Source organism: Eucalyptus grandis, chromosome 5 (assembly GCF_016545825.1).
Source record: "Eucalyptus grandis isolate ANBG69807.140 chromosome 5, ASM1654582v1, whole genome shotgun sequence".
In the NCBI taxonomy this organism is placed as follows: Eukaryota; Viridiplantae; Streptophyta; class Magnoliopsida; order Myrtales; family Myrtaceae; genus Eucalyptus; species Eucalyptus grandis.
Window position 1 is genome coordinate 1086031 of NC_052616.1, and position 17727 is coordinate 1103757.

At 38.5% G+C, this 17727-nt stretch overlaps 2 protein-coding genes across 2 annotated transcripts; both read left to right on the forward strand.

Annotated features, from left to right (window-relative positions):
• Positions 1-9481: 9481 nt before the first annotated feature.
• LOC104445911 (integrin-linked protein kinase 1-like) lies at positions 9482-13896 on the forward strand. Its single transcript, XM_039312764.1, has 7 exons — positions 9482-9517; positions 10084-10317; positions 11511-11591; positions 11758-11852; positions 12094-12214; positions 12288-12367; positions 13845-13896. Exons 1-7 carry the CDS (start codon positions 9482-9484, stop codon positions 13894-13896), a joined length of 699 nt encoding a protein of 232 aa, XP_039168698.1.
• LOC120286127 (F-box/kelch-repeat protein SKIP4-like) lies at positions 13847-16685 on the forward strand. The gene is made up of 3 exons (XM_039312952.1): positions 13847-14129; positions 14715-15419; positions 16034-16685. Exons 2-3 carry the CDS (start codon positions 14851-14853, stop codon positions 16614-16616), a joined length of 1152 nt encoding a protein of 383 aa, XP_039168886.1. The 5' UTR covers positions 13847-14129; positions 14715-14850; the 3' UTR covers positions 16617-16685.
• Positions 16686-17727: the final 1042 nt, after the last annotated feature.

Below are 17727 nucleotides of genomic sequence, written 5' to 3' on the forward strand. Positions count from 1 at the left end.
ATTTTCACCTTGTTCAAAAGATAGAAAGGAACTAATTGAAATAAGTGAAAATTTCAAAAGAACTCAAAGCGCCATCAATTTCTCAAATATGAGCCTAAAGTGAACCTTGTTTAGAGTTTGAAGTGCCCTTATTTTCTCAAATAATAGCCTGAAGTGATCATATCGGTTTCAACGAAAAACCTAACATTACCGGCTATTCAAGGGCATTTTTGTCCTCTACATTTTCTTATTTTCTTCCCTTTTTTATTTTTTTGTTCTTTCCATAAAAACAACAAACTAAAAAAAGATTAAAACTTTAAAAAAAGAAGAAGAGAAAACACATATTTGAAAAAAAAAAAAAAAAAAAAAGGCAGCCCTCTTGCCTGTGGCTGCCACCCCGTTGTTGATGGGTTGTCGATCATGGCTAGCAAGGTCACTAGCGCCTTGGCAAGGGATGGCAAGCCTTGCCTAGACTAGAGGGAGGGCCGATGACCCTCACCCAAATTTGGGAGAGGGTTGCGGCTCCTTCCTGGCAAGCCCTCGCCTCTGGTTAGCAAGGGATGCCAACCCTTAACAAGGCATCGGCGACCCTGCTACCCATGGCAGATGCTCCACGAGTGATGAGGTGGCGACCAAAGGCGAGGGAGGGCTGGTAGCTCTACTACCTGTAATTTTTTTTTCCCAATTTTAGCCTTTGTTTTTTTTTTATAGCTTTTTTTGAAGAAAAAGGAAAAATGAAAGAAAATAAGAAAAAGTAAATGATGAAAATTCCCTTGACCAACTAATAAAACCGGCTCCCCGGTGTTCGAAGTTATGGTACTAGAGAGTAGGGGTGTGCAACAAGAACAATCCAAATTGGGAACTGCCTGAATCGGAACCGAACTAGACCGATCGTCGATTTTGGGTGATTCCCACGGGCGGCGGTCCAGTTTGCGATTCCAAGGTGAGAATCGGACTAACCAGATCGATTGCAATTGGAATTATAATGGAGATAACAACTTCACATGTGTCCAAGAGGCCACCAAAAATTTTATTGTTCCTCTCTACTTAAAGAAGAAGTGCACTTGTTAGTTTCTTCTTCTATTTGATGCGGGACTAAGACTCCAAGAGCCACACTCTCATTCCTTATGCTCTCACACACACACACACACTCTCTCTCTCTCTCTCTCTCTCTCTCTCTCTCTCTCTCTCCTCTCTACTTAAAGAAGAAGTGCACTTGTTAGTTTCTTCTTCTATTTGATGCGGGACTAAGACTCCAAGAGCCACACTCTCATTCCTTATGCTCACACACACACACACACACACACACACACACACTCTCACTCACTCTCTCTCTCTCTCTCTCTCTCTCTCCACACTCTCATTCCTTATGCTCTCACACACACACACACACACACACACACACACACACACACTCTCTCTCTCTCTCTCTCTCTCTAGGTACTCCAAGCCTCCGAAAGTCTCACATCGAGCAAATACTCAAAGATCATAAGAGAGATTGTCTATAAAACCCAAGCCAAGCGTGACCTTTAAACATATCATTCATGGCCTTTTTGATTAAGATTGAGCGTGAAATACATGAAATGCGATCGATGCTCACACAAGTGGAGTTTGAATTTTTTACATGTGGGAAAAAGTGCGATCGTTTCTATTGGACTACCAAGAGCCGAACTAGATCAATCGATTCGGAGCACGGTCACTCTTTAGTAAAAAAAAAAAAAGTGGAAGGCCGCCTTCCCGGTCCTAGGACCAACGGGCGTCCCCTAGTTCCCAATTTTGGGAACCGGTTCTCTCAATTTGGTTCCCGTTTCACCTTGGAACCAGACCAGACTAGCAACAAATCACCCTTACTAGAGAGCCAATTGCTCCTGAGGTCGAGGCCAATGATGCAATCGATTGTGTTGGTCCTGATATGCCTCTTGTGTAGCATCAAGAGTGAGCTCTCCCCAACATGGCATGATGGGTTAGCAAAGCGAGTATGAAATTAGAACACCGCGATGAAAACGACCCAAGAAGAAGCATGTGCAGTATTGAGGTTGACATGATTATGTTGTTCTCTTTGTGCTTTTTTTATTAGAGCGCGTATGTCAGAGAGCAAGAAGAGATTGCAATGCCACTACTCTTATACTAGGCAATTTTTGTGAATAGGAATTTTGGCGCTCCTTAGCCATGCACGCATACATGGTAAAGGATCTTATTATTAGGAGATGGGTTTATCAAGAGAATTCCTATCTTACTCTTGGGCTATTCAGAAAATGCTCAGCATATTGCCTCTTACTGCCTTTCCTTTAAAATAAATAAATAATTAATTAATGTCTATATGTATAAGCATATTGAGGCATCATCATCATTATTACTGCAGAAAGAGAGAAATGGTCACACATCCACAAGGTGGAAATTTCAGGTTGAATTTTCATGCCGTGATTGATGGTTCATGTGCAATCATGATTGCATGCTTGGTCCATTAAAATGGCATCTCATTTCCTTTTCCACATATAGACCAAAATTGAGAGACCCGCACAAAGACTTTTACCACTTATAGATTGACAAACAAAAGTCATTTTACATTTTTTTTTTCAAAAAGCTAACAGTTTAACATATGATTGTCGTAATCACGCATTATCCTTATTCAATACAATACATATTTGATCTTTGTCTTATTTTCGATCTAGTTGGTAAACTTGAAATTGCTACCTAAAACCACCAAGGTGTTGGAAAAATTTTGCCATAAGTTTTCTCTTCTCCTTATGATCTTGAATTCAAGTTTTATTGGGAGCACCCTAGGAGTAAAATTGCAATCGTACCAAATTGATATGAGGAAGTACATTCTCAAGATCGCCTAGAAAAATATGTATAGTACTTCACTACCAAATTACAAAAAAAAAAAAAAAATGTTACATAGAACTTGATTTTTTTCTAGGGTTTGTTGGTTGAACTCAAAAGTCAAGTTGCAATGCCGAAACTTAGATTAAGAAGCTAGGTACAAAAATATTATTATACCCCACCTTTTGTTTTAACCCTTAGATATACACGCACAAACAGCGTTCTAGCAAATCTTGTGCAGGATTACATTAACGAGTTGTGCGTGACTTGCAAGTTGAAGTGGCCGTCTCAAATTCTCAACTTAGTGGAAGACTTGGGAGACGACTTTCGAGTCAAGGTAAGGTTGACATCTTACGCTAAACGCGGACTCAATGATGAAATGCAATGTCAACTTCACTTACATGGTACACATTCTAATTAATAGGTACAGCAAGTGCCTCAAATTTTCCAAAGTATTTCTGTGATTATTCCATTCATTGCTTTTAATATCATTAATCATTGTGATACACCTTTTATTTTCCTAACCTTTAATGGTTTCTTCTGAGGAAAGGATCGATTTGCAATCAAAGAAGTGGAATCACCTAATTTACATATAGCATAAACAAATACCAAGTTTCGGGGCATGATCCAATGAGATTAACTCAACAGTTAAAGACTAAACATATGGTATGAACAATTTCCATCTTCGGGTTATCCACCTTAGTGTTGAATCATTTTATTACTTAGTCCATACATACGAGTTCCATGCATCTGCGAGTTAATTATCTATGACGTACATCATTGTCATGGAAAAGGGAGTACTAATGCAATGCTAGTTCATTCATTCTGCTTTATAAGAATGAGTGAGTTGGACCGAGACCAAATTGAAAGACTAATAACTTGTTCAAATCGTTTTAGTCCTCTTCAAATGGGCTTTATAGCTTAATGGGTGCAAGTAATCTCACAAGCCTGGTTGGTTGGTCGCTTTAGCATTACTTGGAATGGAACAACATTTGCAATTTGTTATTTATCCTATGTTCCAGATGTTTTTTAAGGGGTCGGAGCACACTTATATCGGACAATGTAACTTGATTTGTTTTGTTTAATGTCATTCTGGTTTTCCTCGAAAGAAAGGGAGAAGAAAAGCTTCACCTCCTGTGTTTAGGCATTCATCATTCTTTTTCTTTTTCTTTTTTTTTTCCTTTTTTAGATTATTATCACCTCAAATGTTAATTTTGATGTGAGAATATTTTATTCCCATTCTTCACTCCTATTGTATAACAACACTGGCATTTTATCCCGTGTAATGCCGTGATACTTGAAATAACATCTTTAAGAAGTCATGAATATTTACATATTTTAAGCATGGAAGTTTGTAAAGTATTGTCCAATTGTAATGGCATTGTGGTACTCTACGCCATCCCATGAGCAGCAATCTCCATGTGACCCCGATAAACCTTCGCATAAACACATTGAAAATCTATTTTGTAGGTTCTGAAACTTGGTTGAATTCCATCAAGGCAAAGCTCTCATCCAGATGGCATGGTGGCTTGGCAAGTGAAGTGTGAATCGAAATAAGAAGGACGAATGAGTAAGAAGTGCATAGAGTAAAGATACCATGATCTCTGTTTTTGTTACCAAAGCCGGTTAATATAGGAAAAGGTTGGGCCTGACTGTGATTTATGTTTAGAGACAGTTTGGAAAAAGCTGTTTTTTGTCACCTTGGCATTAAAGATTCTACTACTAATGTAATTGCAGGATTTTGTTGAATATTGTACTTAGCATAAAAGAGAGAGACGTTCTTTCGGCAATGTAAAATGGGAGGGGCTAAAAGTTTGGTTTTTGTGGGGAATAGCGTAATGTAGGTAGTGAAGGCGAAGTTAAAGCAAGAAGCAATTCAAAATGCAGCTGTTTATCTATTAATCATACTGAATTTGTAATGCAATATGTGTATTGAGTATATCTCTTATTGTCTTAGCTAAAATTGTTCTGTAACTAGATGAGAGGAAAAGAACAACTTAGTTTAGAGTTCTTTCATTGCAGAATGTGTGGGGAGTAAAGCTGCAATTTGATTTCTAATTACAGAGTGGGCTACCGGTAGAGTTAGTTTTTTACATAGTAAATAGTTGACATTTCTAGTTATGGTGGAATTCTATTAATTTTTAAGTTTTGGTAAGGTGGATATACAACTAATATTCTCTAAAACGCAATTCATTTTGTGATTGTTGATTTTATGGTATTTCTAGCTTTTTGAGGCTGCACTGTCCATGTCACATGTATATGGTAATTTTTCTTTCCATACAATCAACACGACACTCTTTCAGCATACTTATGCCAATTAGAATTTGATTTGTTGATAAATTACCTCAAAATAAGAGAAATTATTTCACCTTCGAAATTAAGTGAGTGCTTGCTTTAGAGATTTGTCTAGTCAAAGAAAAATTTATGTTCTATTTTTGCTATGATTTTCGCACTCTCTGTCTAATGTCTCTCAACAATGGCAAATGAAAGGTCTGAAGGATAACAATTTTTTACCCTCTTCTAGTATGGAATCTTGAAAAGATCTACAAACTCAACATTTGTCATAAAATATGTGTCCACCTCTTCCATTTTACTCCACTTTTCCTCGTCGGCACATTATAGAGCAGTTACTATCTTTTCATTAGATCATCTACAATCATTGTTCCACACATCACAACAATCTCGGCCTCATCCCAGATTGACATCACTAAAACTTTGTCTTGAATCCACTCATTACTAATCTCGTCTTTTCTGAAATTCCTGCTTGGAGCTGGACATTTTCTTCACTAATAGCATGTGCGCATTTTGGTACTTCACCTACCCGGTTAGCATTGCATGCATAGGTGAGATATTCGCCATCAACTGGAAAATGAGGATTTCAAGGTTTCGCGTTGCTCGACTTGGTTACTTGTAGATATCAGTGGTTCTTGCCAATGTTCCGAAGAATGTTTAGCTTCACGAAGTTTATATTCCAAACACAATCTCTCACCAACTCAACTAGACACCCTTCAAATAGAAGCGCTACTCAATGCAAAGCTTCGATTTTGCTCTTTGTTGGGCCTCCAATCTATTAACAACATATATATTTTGAACATCAATTTTCCCTCTTTAAAGAAAAAGAGATCAAAATTGACACTATGTCTTTTCCTCTCCCAACCCCTTCCCTCCCCTCCCTCCCTCAACCTTTCTTCATATCTTCCACGGAAGGGAGGGATTTAACCTTGATCTCTCCCTCCCCTCCTGGTTGCTTTTTTTTTTTTTTTCCCTTTCCTTGCTCTCCCAAATTTAGTTTTAGATTTGAGAGCTTTGTTCTCCCAATATTATATCTGGGAGTTTTTTTCTTCGATCTAATTATAGATTTTGGAGTTTTAATGAATAAGTACTCAGCCTCCACTTTCAATGGTGGCAACCATTTTGGCGTCAAATCTATGCTTATTTAAGTAATGGTGCTTCACATTGGCTACAAAACTTGCTTTCACAAGTGTTAGATCTGATCTTCTTCAACATGTTTTGTTTTTATGCAGTGATGGTGTTGGGGATGACAAATCTAGGTGTACATCATCGAATCTAGGTGCACGCCGTCAAAAGGCAAAGTCGTAACCATAAATGGAGATCCTAGCATGTGCTTATTACTAATGACATTGTGTGATTTTGTGATTGACCACCGATCCTTTCGCTTGGATGCAGTAACAAACCATGAGCCTATGATTATTTGTGCCAACCATGCTCCCATGATATGCATTGATTTCTGATTTTTGGTTTGTTTTGGAATTTGTTGGGCTTGTCTTGTTATTATGACTTTTGAGATCTTCTATTATGTATCATTTTGATAATGAATGAAATTAAAAAAAAAAAAAGTACAGGGATCCACGGTTCGAATCATAAAATGAGGAAAAAGTAACTCGTATGAATATCACTGGCCCTTGTCCTATTACTTCTTTTGAAAAACACAAATTCATCTAGAAAAAATGTGGACTTAACAACAGAGTCCTTGATCTTGATAAACTCGTCCATAATCAAAGCCGATAGGTATGAACCCTAATGTCAAATCTTGATGCGCCCTTTTAGTAAATGTCGTTCATGATCAATCTATTGACTTCTTTCCTGAGAGAATTGGGGGTGGGTCTCTCTCAAGTTTGATTTTCTTTATTATGTGCAAAGAAGTGAAAAGAATATAATATGACCATTAAGCCTAGCAGCAAAATTCGAGCTCCGATTTCCACTCTATCTGCCCAATTTTTCTTTCAACATATGCCCAAATATATTTTTATTGTTGCCTATATATAACTTTATAAAGTTTTTCCAACATATGTCCAAATTCCATCTATTTATCACCATGCTAGATTTGTTTAACAATAGTCTAAACGGCATGCTTCTTCATGTTTGACAAATACTGAGTGTTTGCTAGATTTGAATCCTAGTAAAAATAAGCTTGAGGGCATGATTTTTTTCTTAGTTATACAGGTGGTTTGGCACTAAGAATGGTAGACCATAGGACAAATCGATTGCGAAGGGTCTGTTCCTAGATCTTTGGTCAATTGTAGAATGCTAGGATAGTGAATCTTGGTAACAATCAAAATGGTGATCGCTTACCCTTTTGGCTATTAGATTTGACTAAGCTATAATTACTAGCTTGCATTCTAGTAAGCTCCATGGTCTGATAGGAATTAATTGTCAGGCCAATTTAACTTCATGAATTTGCAAATCGCGTACCTTCCCAACAATGGTTTCAATGGCAAGCTACCATCCAAGTTGTTACAGATGAATTTATTGTTGATCAATATGAGTTCATGGATATTCTACAAAAACTTTCTTCCGTTGGTTGGGAGAGGGTGACACGTGGAATGAAACTTATGAACAATGGGACGGAAAGGGAATACTCGAAAATTCAATATGCCCCGTGGAAATTGATCTATCCAACAAGAAGTTCGAGAAATGGATATCCGCACAAATTTGGGATTTAAAGCCACTTCCTTCACATGCTTCGCCTTTCAAACAAAAATTTTCACCGGTCCGCAAAGCTGATGACTGCGCTGGAATCTCTACACCTTTCTTAAAACATGCTCTCCGGAGAGATCCCTCAAGAACTAACCTAGCTTCCGTTTCTTTCTTTTGGGGTAAGTAACTCAGCTTGCATTCCTCAAAACAAAGCAAAGTGGAAGAGCACATCCATTGCAAGCCACAGTACCAAATCAGAGAAAGAATGGCAGCAAAGCCTAGAAGAAAACATACCACTAAGGCTTAACAAAGGGAAAAAAAACAAGACATCAGAGAACAAACAGAAAATAATAATAAACTACAAAGTTCAAGAATCATTTGTTATAATAAGTCTCGAATTTGAGCCCATAATTATAGGAAATTCCAAAAGTTGGATTTCGTGGACGTCCAGTTTTGCGCTTCGGAAATCAAGATTTCTTGTTCGGTGATATCAAATTGGAGTGGCACAAGAAAGAGAAATACTTCTTGCCTATTTTGACTTGGCGTAGAATTTTTTGACCAACTAGCATGAGACTTCCTTAGCCAGTGGATATATATTTATATATCTATATATACATATATATTATAAAATTAATACCATGAAAAATCAAATTAATACATTTCTAACAAATTTATCCTAAACTAATTTTTTTATCATAAAAAACCCTAAAACTAGTACATTTGTAACAAATTTATTCTCCATTAGTTCACATTAAATTTAATTAATACCATGAAGATCACATTACATATGAGGTTAAAGATAGGGATGACATTGAAAAAATGAAAAATTTAAGAATCACATTATATATTAAACTAAAGTTTATGGATCATTTGTTTAAATTTTGCCGGACTCGAATATATCGGCCATCTTGCCAAAGCTTAGCTTTTAATATTTTTAGGGGGCGGGAGCGTAACGAGAATGTTCCCTAGAGATTCGCGTTGGAGAAGCAAAACTAACAACTTAACAAGGAGGATTCATCAGAACGAAGAATCTACCTGGAACATCATGTCGACATGGCATAGACACATAAATACTCACGTCAGAGAGTTCATAAATTTCATTACATGCGGTGGTGCTGCATGTCAAAGACTCAGTGACTCACGTAGTCAGCTTGTCCGAGTTGACTCGGACGTCGCCGGAGCCGGCCCCGCCCTCCTCTCGCCGAGCTCGCGCTCGAACTCGTCACCTTTTCGTCCGCCATTAACGTCGAGCTCGAGAACGCCGTCGCCCGGCGACGTCTCTGAAATTTTCCATCCTCTGCAGATTTTCACGAGAAACGAGCGGAGACGCGCTCTGGGAAGGCTTCAAAATCCCTCCTTTCGCTGCGGCGGACACCTCGAAGCGGGGAGGCTCCATCGCGGCGCGCGCTCTCCGCAAGAAGACAGGAGTGAGCTGTGAGGGGGCGGGGAGGGAAAAGAATTTACAAAGAGAGGCCTCGTTGTGTCCGCTGGAAGGGATGAAGACCCTTTTGGATTATTACGTCAGTCGCTGCACAGTTGTTACCACTGCGATGATATTGCTGCGGTCTCGCTCCTCGTCGCAGCGTCGGTTAGTACGCTCCTGGACTCGTATTGGACTTCCCATTTCCGCCGCTGCATCGGCCGCTTCGCCAAGCATCATTGAGCGATCTGTCGATAAGACGTTGGCGTTTCCCCTTCGGCGGCTCAGTGGCTCCGCGAGTCGCTCGCGAAAAAATCGGTGATGGAGGATTGGGACCTCCGGTTGTCGCCTCCCGAGGTGGGGTCTACGTTGCTAATGTGAACTTTTCTGCTGAATTCTGCTAGTTTGCTGTTCTTTGTCATTCGCCGATGGTTTAATGTAGTAATCTTTACGCAGTATCTACAAAAATGGAACCAGTGTGTTGTGCTGTTGCATCTCACATTGGTTGTGACAATTTCTGTGTCTTTTTGTTTTTCTTTTGAAGTTTTTTATTTGAAGATTTTTCAGATTCGGTTTCCATTGCAAGCTGTGAACTTATATTAATCCTTTACTACCGGTGCGTGTTTTGTTTCTCGTCATGTGGCTTTGAGTTCGAGTGATTATTTTTTCCCTGAAAACACACATGTAATATAGCTTATCTGGCAGATGAAGTCTCAGTAATCTACAGTCTTCTGTGTTGCTTGTCCACTGACCAATTTTAATATTCTCTTTGGGGTCATTGAGCAATTCTAGTGTCGTACTTGTTCTATTAAAAGAGATCAACTAACCAGGAATTTTTATCCCTGTTGGTGGATGCTGAAACTTTTGGCCTGAAAGGTGCGCGTACGATCAATGATTTTGTGATATTTTGCGTTGTTGCACAGAGAATGCTGCGACACACGATCGACTCAGGACCGTACAGGTTACTCTCTTGCTCAACTAAAAATGACAAAGCAGGGGTGTTACAGGAGCTAGAGAAGGGCGTGGAAGCAAATTTTGCTGACTATGATAAGAGGACAGCTCTCCATTTGGCATCATGCGAAGGTTGCACTGAGGTGGTTGTGCTACTTCTTGAGAGAGGAGCTGATGTGAACTCCATTGACCGTTGGGGTCGAACTGTAAGTTTTTCTTTCTTTCATTTGGTACCTGAAAGAGTGCATTTTCTGTTACTTAGCTGCAGAAGATTTTTATTACGACAGAAATCATAAGTTGCATATGGAGCTCTTAGTTGAGTATGAAACTGTAGCAGGCTTTTGTAATCTCTTCAAGAATAGCATGGTTGGATGTCAATTATTTTGCAACTATCTAGAATGCTTCTCACCTCTTTCAATTATTTTAGCCTGTTCACATTTTCTGAAAGATCCTCCTCAATCTCATAGAGAACTCCCGTCCTATGAGGAGGACTGGAGTATGTCAACTGCCTTTTATCACCTAAACAAGCATGATTCTTATCAACATTTTTTACCTCGTGATACTTATCCATATATATGCATTTTCTCATTATAATTGGGTTTTCTAAGGAAGTGTTTGGAGCAATCAATAGTACTTTTTGGGAGAATTTACTTCTCCAATTTGTTATTTTCCTTAGCAGAGCTTTCACTGATGTCAGTAAGCTTGCAGCCATTGTCAGATGCCCGTAGCTTTGGTCACGAGGACATTTGTAAGATACTGATGACTCGGGGAGGAAAAGATCCGGTATGCTATCTTCCTGAGTGCTGGTATATAATGTGACATTTCTACACTATCAATTATTTCCATGCAAAAAGTCCCACCTTTTTCAGTGTTGATATTTGTTTAGGCTGTTCGTGTGAGTTGTTGACTTCGATTTCAAGACTTCCATCATTTAAGGTTGAAGAATTCTTTCCCTGATAACTCTTCTTTGGGAGATTCTCCATATGATGCTTCTCCTACTTCCATTCATTACAAATATTTAAACTTGGTAAAGATCAGGACCTGGTATCTTCCTCGCTATAGGGTGAAGCCTTTCCTAAGGCATTCCATTCACAAGGGGATAAACTCAAGGAAAGAACTTTGCGTATCTTCTGCACGAAAGTAAACTTCATGAAGGGAATAATTAGAGATGTTCTAAGATTGCCACTGTATGATCAAAACTTAGGAACCTGCTGGCTTGTCAATTTGTAGAATATGTGTGTACTTCAGCCAACTCATTGTTCGACAGTCTGCGGATGCTTTGCATATATGGTTTTACATCCATCAGTAACCTAGGGCACATAAATTTGGCAGTCCAGCCACAATTTGGGCGGAGTGGATAGTTTACAATGTATATCTTTCATCTTATTGCTTGAAACAGGTCGGACTTGATGCACAAAATCCATGCTATGAGATTGACTGCAATGAGATTGACATGGAGGGGGCTATTCTAATTGGAGAAGTAAGAAATTGATCGATGTTTGTGGCCAACTTTTGTGAGTCCAATCCTAAAAGAGACTGTCACTGCCTTGTCACCTTGGTGAACTAGAGATTTCGTGAAAGTCTTTTAGAGTACTTCATGTAATCTGTGTAATGCCTTGCATTGACTTTACTTTGTTGGATTCCAGGGAGCACTTGGTGAAGTGAATATGGTGAAATGGCGTGGTACAGAAGTTGCAGCAAAAACAATACGTTCCTCCATTGCCCCAAATCCAAGAGTTAGGTTGGTTTACTCACGTGTTAAGTGAAATTTCATTCAAGATGTGCTTGTTTTCTTGTTCATTACATAAAAAGTATTCTCCAGGAAAAAACATCTACCGTTACTGAAAGTTGATGAGAGAATCTGAAAAATCTAGGATACGATAGTAATGTTTGATAGCCACACAGGTCTCTTCTGATTAATTAATGTGTTGTTAAACTTTGTGCTTTTTACCTTAATTGTGAACGGTGGAGTTGTATCGCAGGAGTGACTTCAAGAAGGAATTGACTCTTTGGCAGAAGCTGTGCCACCCTAATATTGTGCAGTTCCTTGGTGTTCTAAAGCAATCTGATCGTTTAATCTTTCTCACTGAGTATCTCCGCAATGTGAGTCTTTACATTTTAATGGAGTTAACTGTAGTTTGGTTGTCTCGTTTTCCCATTATTGGTGTTGCTTCAGGGAAGCTTGTTTGATATACTGAGGAAGAGAGGAAGACTTGACCCACAGACTGCAGTTGCATATGCTTTGGATATTGCAAGGTATATATTGTCGGTCCTTATATTCTGAATGATGATGGTGAAGTGATCTTTCTCCAATTTAGCTGTCATTTTGGAGGAAGTTTTTCTTTCAGCCAGCAAAATTCTTCAATGTTCTCCTTTTCTTATCATTTTTCAGCATTTTGATTTGAGTAGCCTTTCAATGGTATAATTATAGTTATTTTTCTTTTTTGCAATAGGTTTTACCTCGTGGATCTGGTTATGCTTGTGTTAATCCAATCAAAAGTTTCACTATTTGTTTCCAGTGTCTTCCTTAGGTTCTTGAATTGTGATGGACTTTTAGCATTTTCTTTTAATTTTGGTTACGTAGAGATAGTTCCTCCCAATGAAGATAAAGTTAACACCAGCTGATATTTTTGGCACCATTATCAAATACTAACATAACAATTGAACAAGAACTGCAGTGATGTTTGAAAATTGATATGGGGAATCTTGCTTGAAATCCATGGCTTCTGCTATGAAAGCATGTATAGCTATTCGTGTCTGGCTGAAATTGTTCTCGATGGTTTCCTTATTTTCACAGTTCATTTGATTTAGTTATTTTTCTATTATTGGCTTCCTTCAAATTTAGACTTACTGTAGCCTTTCGATGAAGATTGATCTTATCACAATTTATTCATTTGTCGTCATTTCTATGTCAAAGGCTCACAATATGTCAAAGAGTTGGTGATTTTTCTTTCTGTCGAGACACTTTACAAAAAAAAAAAAAAAAAAAAACTGTGCAAATTGAGGCACGTTCATGTTCTTTTCATAAACACCCATGAGTGATTTTAATATTTTTCAATCCCAAATGAATGAAATGTAACGGTTATTTTTATTTTGTAAGTTCATGTCGTCCTTCAAAATTTCGCATTGAGGATACATCCAACAATAAGATCCAGAAAGGAAAACAGCAAAAAAAAAAAAAAAAAATAGTGCTTTCGATATGCATAGTAATATTTATGTAAAATTTTTTCAAGAAAAAGAAAACACGTGTTAAAAGAAATTAGACACTATGTAGAAAAAGAAAAATTAAAATGAAAGAAAGTAGACAAATTTAGAGTCCATCACTTTAAATTTCCATCGGACGATTAAGGTAATTTTTCTATTTAGTGAAAATAGGTGGATTTGGACAAAAAGTGGTAGTCGACGCCGAATTCAAAGACAAAACCTGTAGAAAAGTCAATAAAAGAAAAATTACCACTTTTTGTCCAAATCCACCAAAAGAAAAGTCTTCTTCTTCTTCGACGTTCATTTTCTATAATTTATATGACCAAAAAAGTCAAGATCTAGGATCGTCAATCTTGAATTACAGCTCAGCACATAAAAGATAAAGGAATACAAATATAGAAATTCCTTCACGGCACACGGGTCTCGTCAAGGGTCAATCCAATTCTTTTGGAAGCTCCGAGGAATAAGTGTAGGAGACGAGCCCGTCTTATTCATCGACTTTTTAACTTTCCCGCATTTGAGTGGGCAGCTTCCTGTGTAGACAAACTCGCTTCCAGTTGGAGTTCTTGCAGTTGCAGTAGCTTGCGGCTCAAGGACTATTTATTGGATCAGAATTTCTTCCTTCTTCTTCCCTTCGATTATCTGCAAATGATGTTCACACGAACTGGTCGAAGACGGAAGTTTGCATTTTTCTTCCAAAGCGATTGTTTTTCCTCGAAGATCTTACGTACGCAACGCTCCCCCTGCCGGTTTTCCTCATCGCTGCGCTGCTTTTTTCAGCAGATCGGAGGGAGATCGGAGCTCTCGACACGAGGTTCGTGCTTCGCTTCTCTTCGATTCGACCAATTTCCTCTTCTTAGGTTCTCCGAATCGTAGAATCATCAGGTGGTCTGCTCTTCTCTTTCTGGCTTCTAGGTCCGTGTCCCGCGTCATTGCGCCGCCGCACGGACCCAGATTTCGGTTCTTCTTTTGCGATTAGCTTGCTTGCGATCTGGGTCGAGTCGGGTTCGCTTTAATTCGACGTTTCGAGGATATATGAGATGTAGAACTTTCGAGTGTGGTCGAGCGAACGGGCATGCTCGCGACCTGGAGGAGATTCATGGGTTTCTTCCCGCTGTGTTCGAGAGAGTGACGCTGAGCTGAATGTCGATAAAGGGTTGATCGAGTTGATTTGTCATTTACATTTCAGAGAAAAAGGAGGTTTCAGTGTCAGTCTCGATCATTCGGATTAAAAAAGTTCGAACTTTCGGGTGGACTATGCTCTGACCTAATTATATGCTTTATCATGAAGTCGTTTCATTCTTTGCGCTAGAGGAAATTAGAACGAAATGCACATGGGTATCTTAAGTTGAGATATATCCTTGGATGCTTTCTTCAGTCTTTTTTCTTTCATTTGCAGGTCGCTTTCTACATTCTGTGTTCTCGAGTGCATACCACAAATTACGGATGAAACTAACCTTCTGTGCTTAATTATTCTATGTGGAGCTCTGCCAGTGCCTAGAGCGATAGTAAATTTTCATTTTGGAGTCTGTAATATGGCCTGGCTTGTTGCAAGGGAAGTTGTGGGAATGATTAAATCTTGTCTTTTTAGCCTAAATTTGATGGTTCCTGGCTGGGGCACTGCCATGGGATCTGTTCTAAGTAGGTTTCAAGTGGCAGCTAGAAATGAACCCAGTCATGAGCCTCTGATTCCTAGCCTCCCTGATGACGTCGCTCTTTTCTGCTTGGCAAGAGTTCCACGGAAGTTCCACCCAAAATTGAGACTTGTGTGTAAGCAATGGAGAGACATGGTTTGGAGCGATGAGTGGTATTCTTTCAGGAGATATTTTAATTTTGACGAAGCATTGATATTTGCTTTGTGTGGAGCCAACCAGCAATATAGTCACTGTTATATGTTAGACCCCAGTTCCTCACCAAGACTATGGAAGCATCTAAGCATTCCACCACAAATTTCACCACGAATAGGCGTGGGATTCGGAGCGCTGGGGAAGAAGATTTACTTATTGGGAGGTTATAAGGATCCTCAATCCGTTAGTCATCAAGTGTACTGTTGCGATGTTTCTGCCAACAAGTGGTGTCGAACTACTTCGCTGTCAATCCCGAGGTATGTGGTGATGTTACTGCTCTTAATTTATAGTGTTACCCCTGCGCTGTCTTTGCATACTGAAATACCACGGTTTTCTTTCTTTCTTTCCTTTTTCCCTGGGCATTGTGTTTTTAGTTATCATTTACTTTAATCTTCTTTGTAGGGCTTAGATTCAAATTTCTACTAAACAAAAGATTGGCCTTTTTTCTCCTCATTCATCTATAAGTACAAAACTTTGCAGATAATGATGTTTTGGAATATTCTAGGCTCGTGTTAGGACAATTCGATTCATTAGGACACATTAGAATGCTAGGATAAATATCGCAGCAATAGAGCTTGATAAACACAATAGAGTTGTAAGTAGTAAGTGAATAACTTCTGAAGCCCTACAGGGTAGGGAGAACTTAAACAAGGTCAGCTTGTAGCCCCTAAGGGAAGGATAATGAACCTTCATGCTACTGATTGGCGGCGGTGCTTCTTGCCTTTTACCATTTAGGGATATCAGAATGATAAAAGCTGGTGCATAGGTTATTTGAGAAATTTGATTAGACTGGCTTCCACAGGCCTCTTTTTTCTTTTCTCATGCACTGAAGGTTATATAGCTTCTTGTCTGACTCATTTAAGCTCTTCAGGTGCTATTTTGCTTGTGAAGTTTTGGATGAGAAAATTTATGCAATTGGGGGTTCAGGTACAGCTGATTCTTGGGACACGTATGATCCCTGCACAAATGGTTGGATCTCTCAGGTAGACCCTATACTCATTCCTAACATAAAAGATTCTGTGGTGTTGGATGGCCAAATATATATCCGATGCGGTGGTTTTCCACTTTTGCCTCATGTCTATGCCATCATGTATAAACCATCAAGGGGCTCATGGCAACATGTGGATGCTGACATGGCGTCTGGCTGGAAGGGTCCCGCAGTCGTCATAGATGGGGCTCTTTATGTGTTGGATTATAGTTCAGGACTCCGGCTGATGAAGTGGCGGAAGGAGAGCAAGGATTGGGTGGTGGTGAAGAGCTTGTCACAGCGATTGATTCAACCTCCATGCCGGCTTGTTGCAATTGGCAAGGAATTATTTGTCATAGGGAAGGGGCTTAGCACGCTGATGTTCAATGTGGACCAGAGTGAAAACTCAGGAGAAATGGTGGAATCTTCTATATCCCCATTGACTTCCAATTATGATGTAATTAGCTGTAAAGTAGTAGCAGTATAAAGTTGCTCAGGCTCATTTAAATTCATGTTGGATTGTGATTTGTGACTCCGAAGGCCCCCTTTTTTATGATGTTTGTGGTCAGGACACATGTTGGGTTCTTTCTGAGAATAATGTGCCTCTCATTTCGGGGTTGCGTGGTCGATATGTTTCCCCAACAGCAGTAGTTTTGGGCTCCGAATACAGAGTAGTTATAAGGTAATCCTAATGGCATTGCTAGACACACGTATCTAATATGGAGTTGAGCTCATCCATTGAATGAAAATTTCCAAATATGTTATTTCGGATATCCTAAGTCTCATAGAAATTGTCCAATCAGTCCTAAGCATATTGTACAAAAATGTCAATTCAGTTATAAATTTTTCAATTTTGTTAATTCAGTTATAAATCTTTACGTAAAATTCTAATACAATTTTTCATGTCAATTTTTGTTGAAAATCGCTTACATAAAAGTATGTCGCGTAAGATGGACTAGTATGATTGGATCGTTAAGTTAATAGTTTCCTACAAAATTTGCCAAATGAACGATATTGGATTTTCGCAAAATGAATGAAATGTAATGGTTATTTTAATTATTATAGTTTGTCATCTTTTACAAATTTTGCATTGGGGATTGCGATTGCCATATTATCGTGCAAATCTTTAAAAAGATCACTTTGTTTTGTCCCGATCATTCTATTATGTGTACATAAACACAATCAACAGCAAAGAGTTTGGCGGAAATTTGCATAAAAAGAAAAGTTTCTGAATATTTTATGGTTCAATTATACCATAAATTTGCTTAACAGCATGGAATAAGACTAGGTTTTTTTAAAATATCTTTATTCGACAAGGCTAATACATACCTCGATAAGAATAAAAAATTAAAAACAGAAAAGAAAAGTTAATGCTTTCAACATGTATAGTAATATCTAAGTAACTCTTTTTGACAAAAAAAAAAGGAAAATAAAAGACGTGTTATTCTTAATCGAGAAATTAGACACTACATAGAAATAGTAGAATTTAAATGATAGAAAGTGAATAAATTTAGAGTCCATCACTTTAAATTTCGAATGGCCGATTAAGGTAATTTTTGCCTCTTTAGTGAAAAATAGGTCGATTTAGACATGACGTG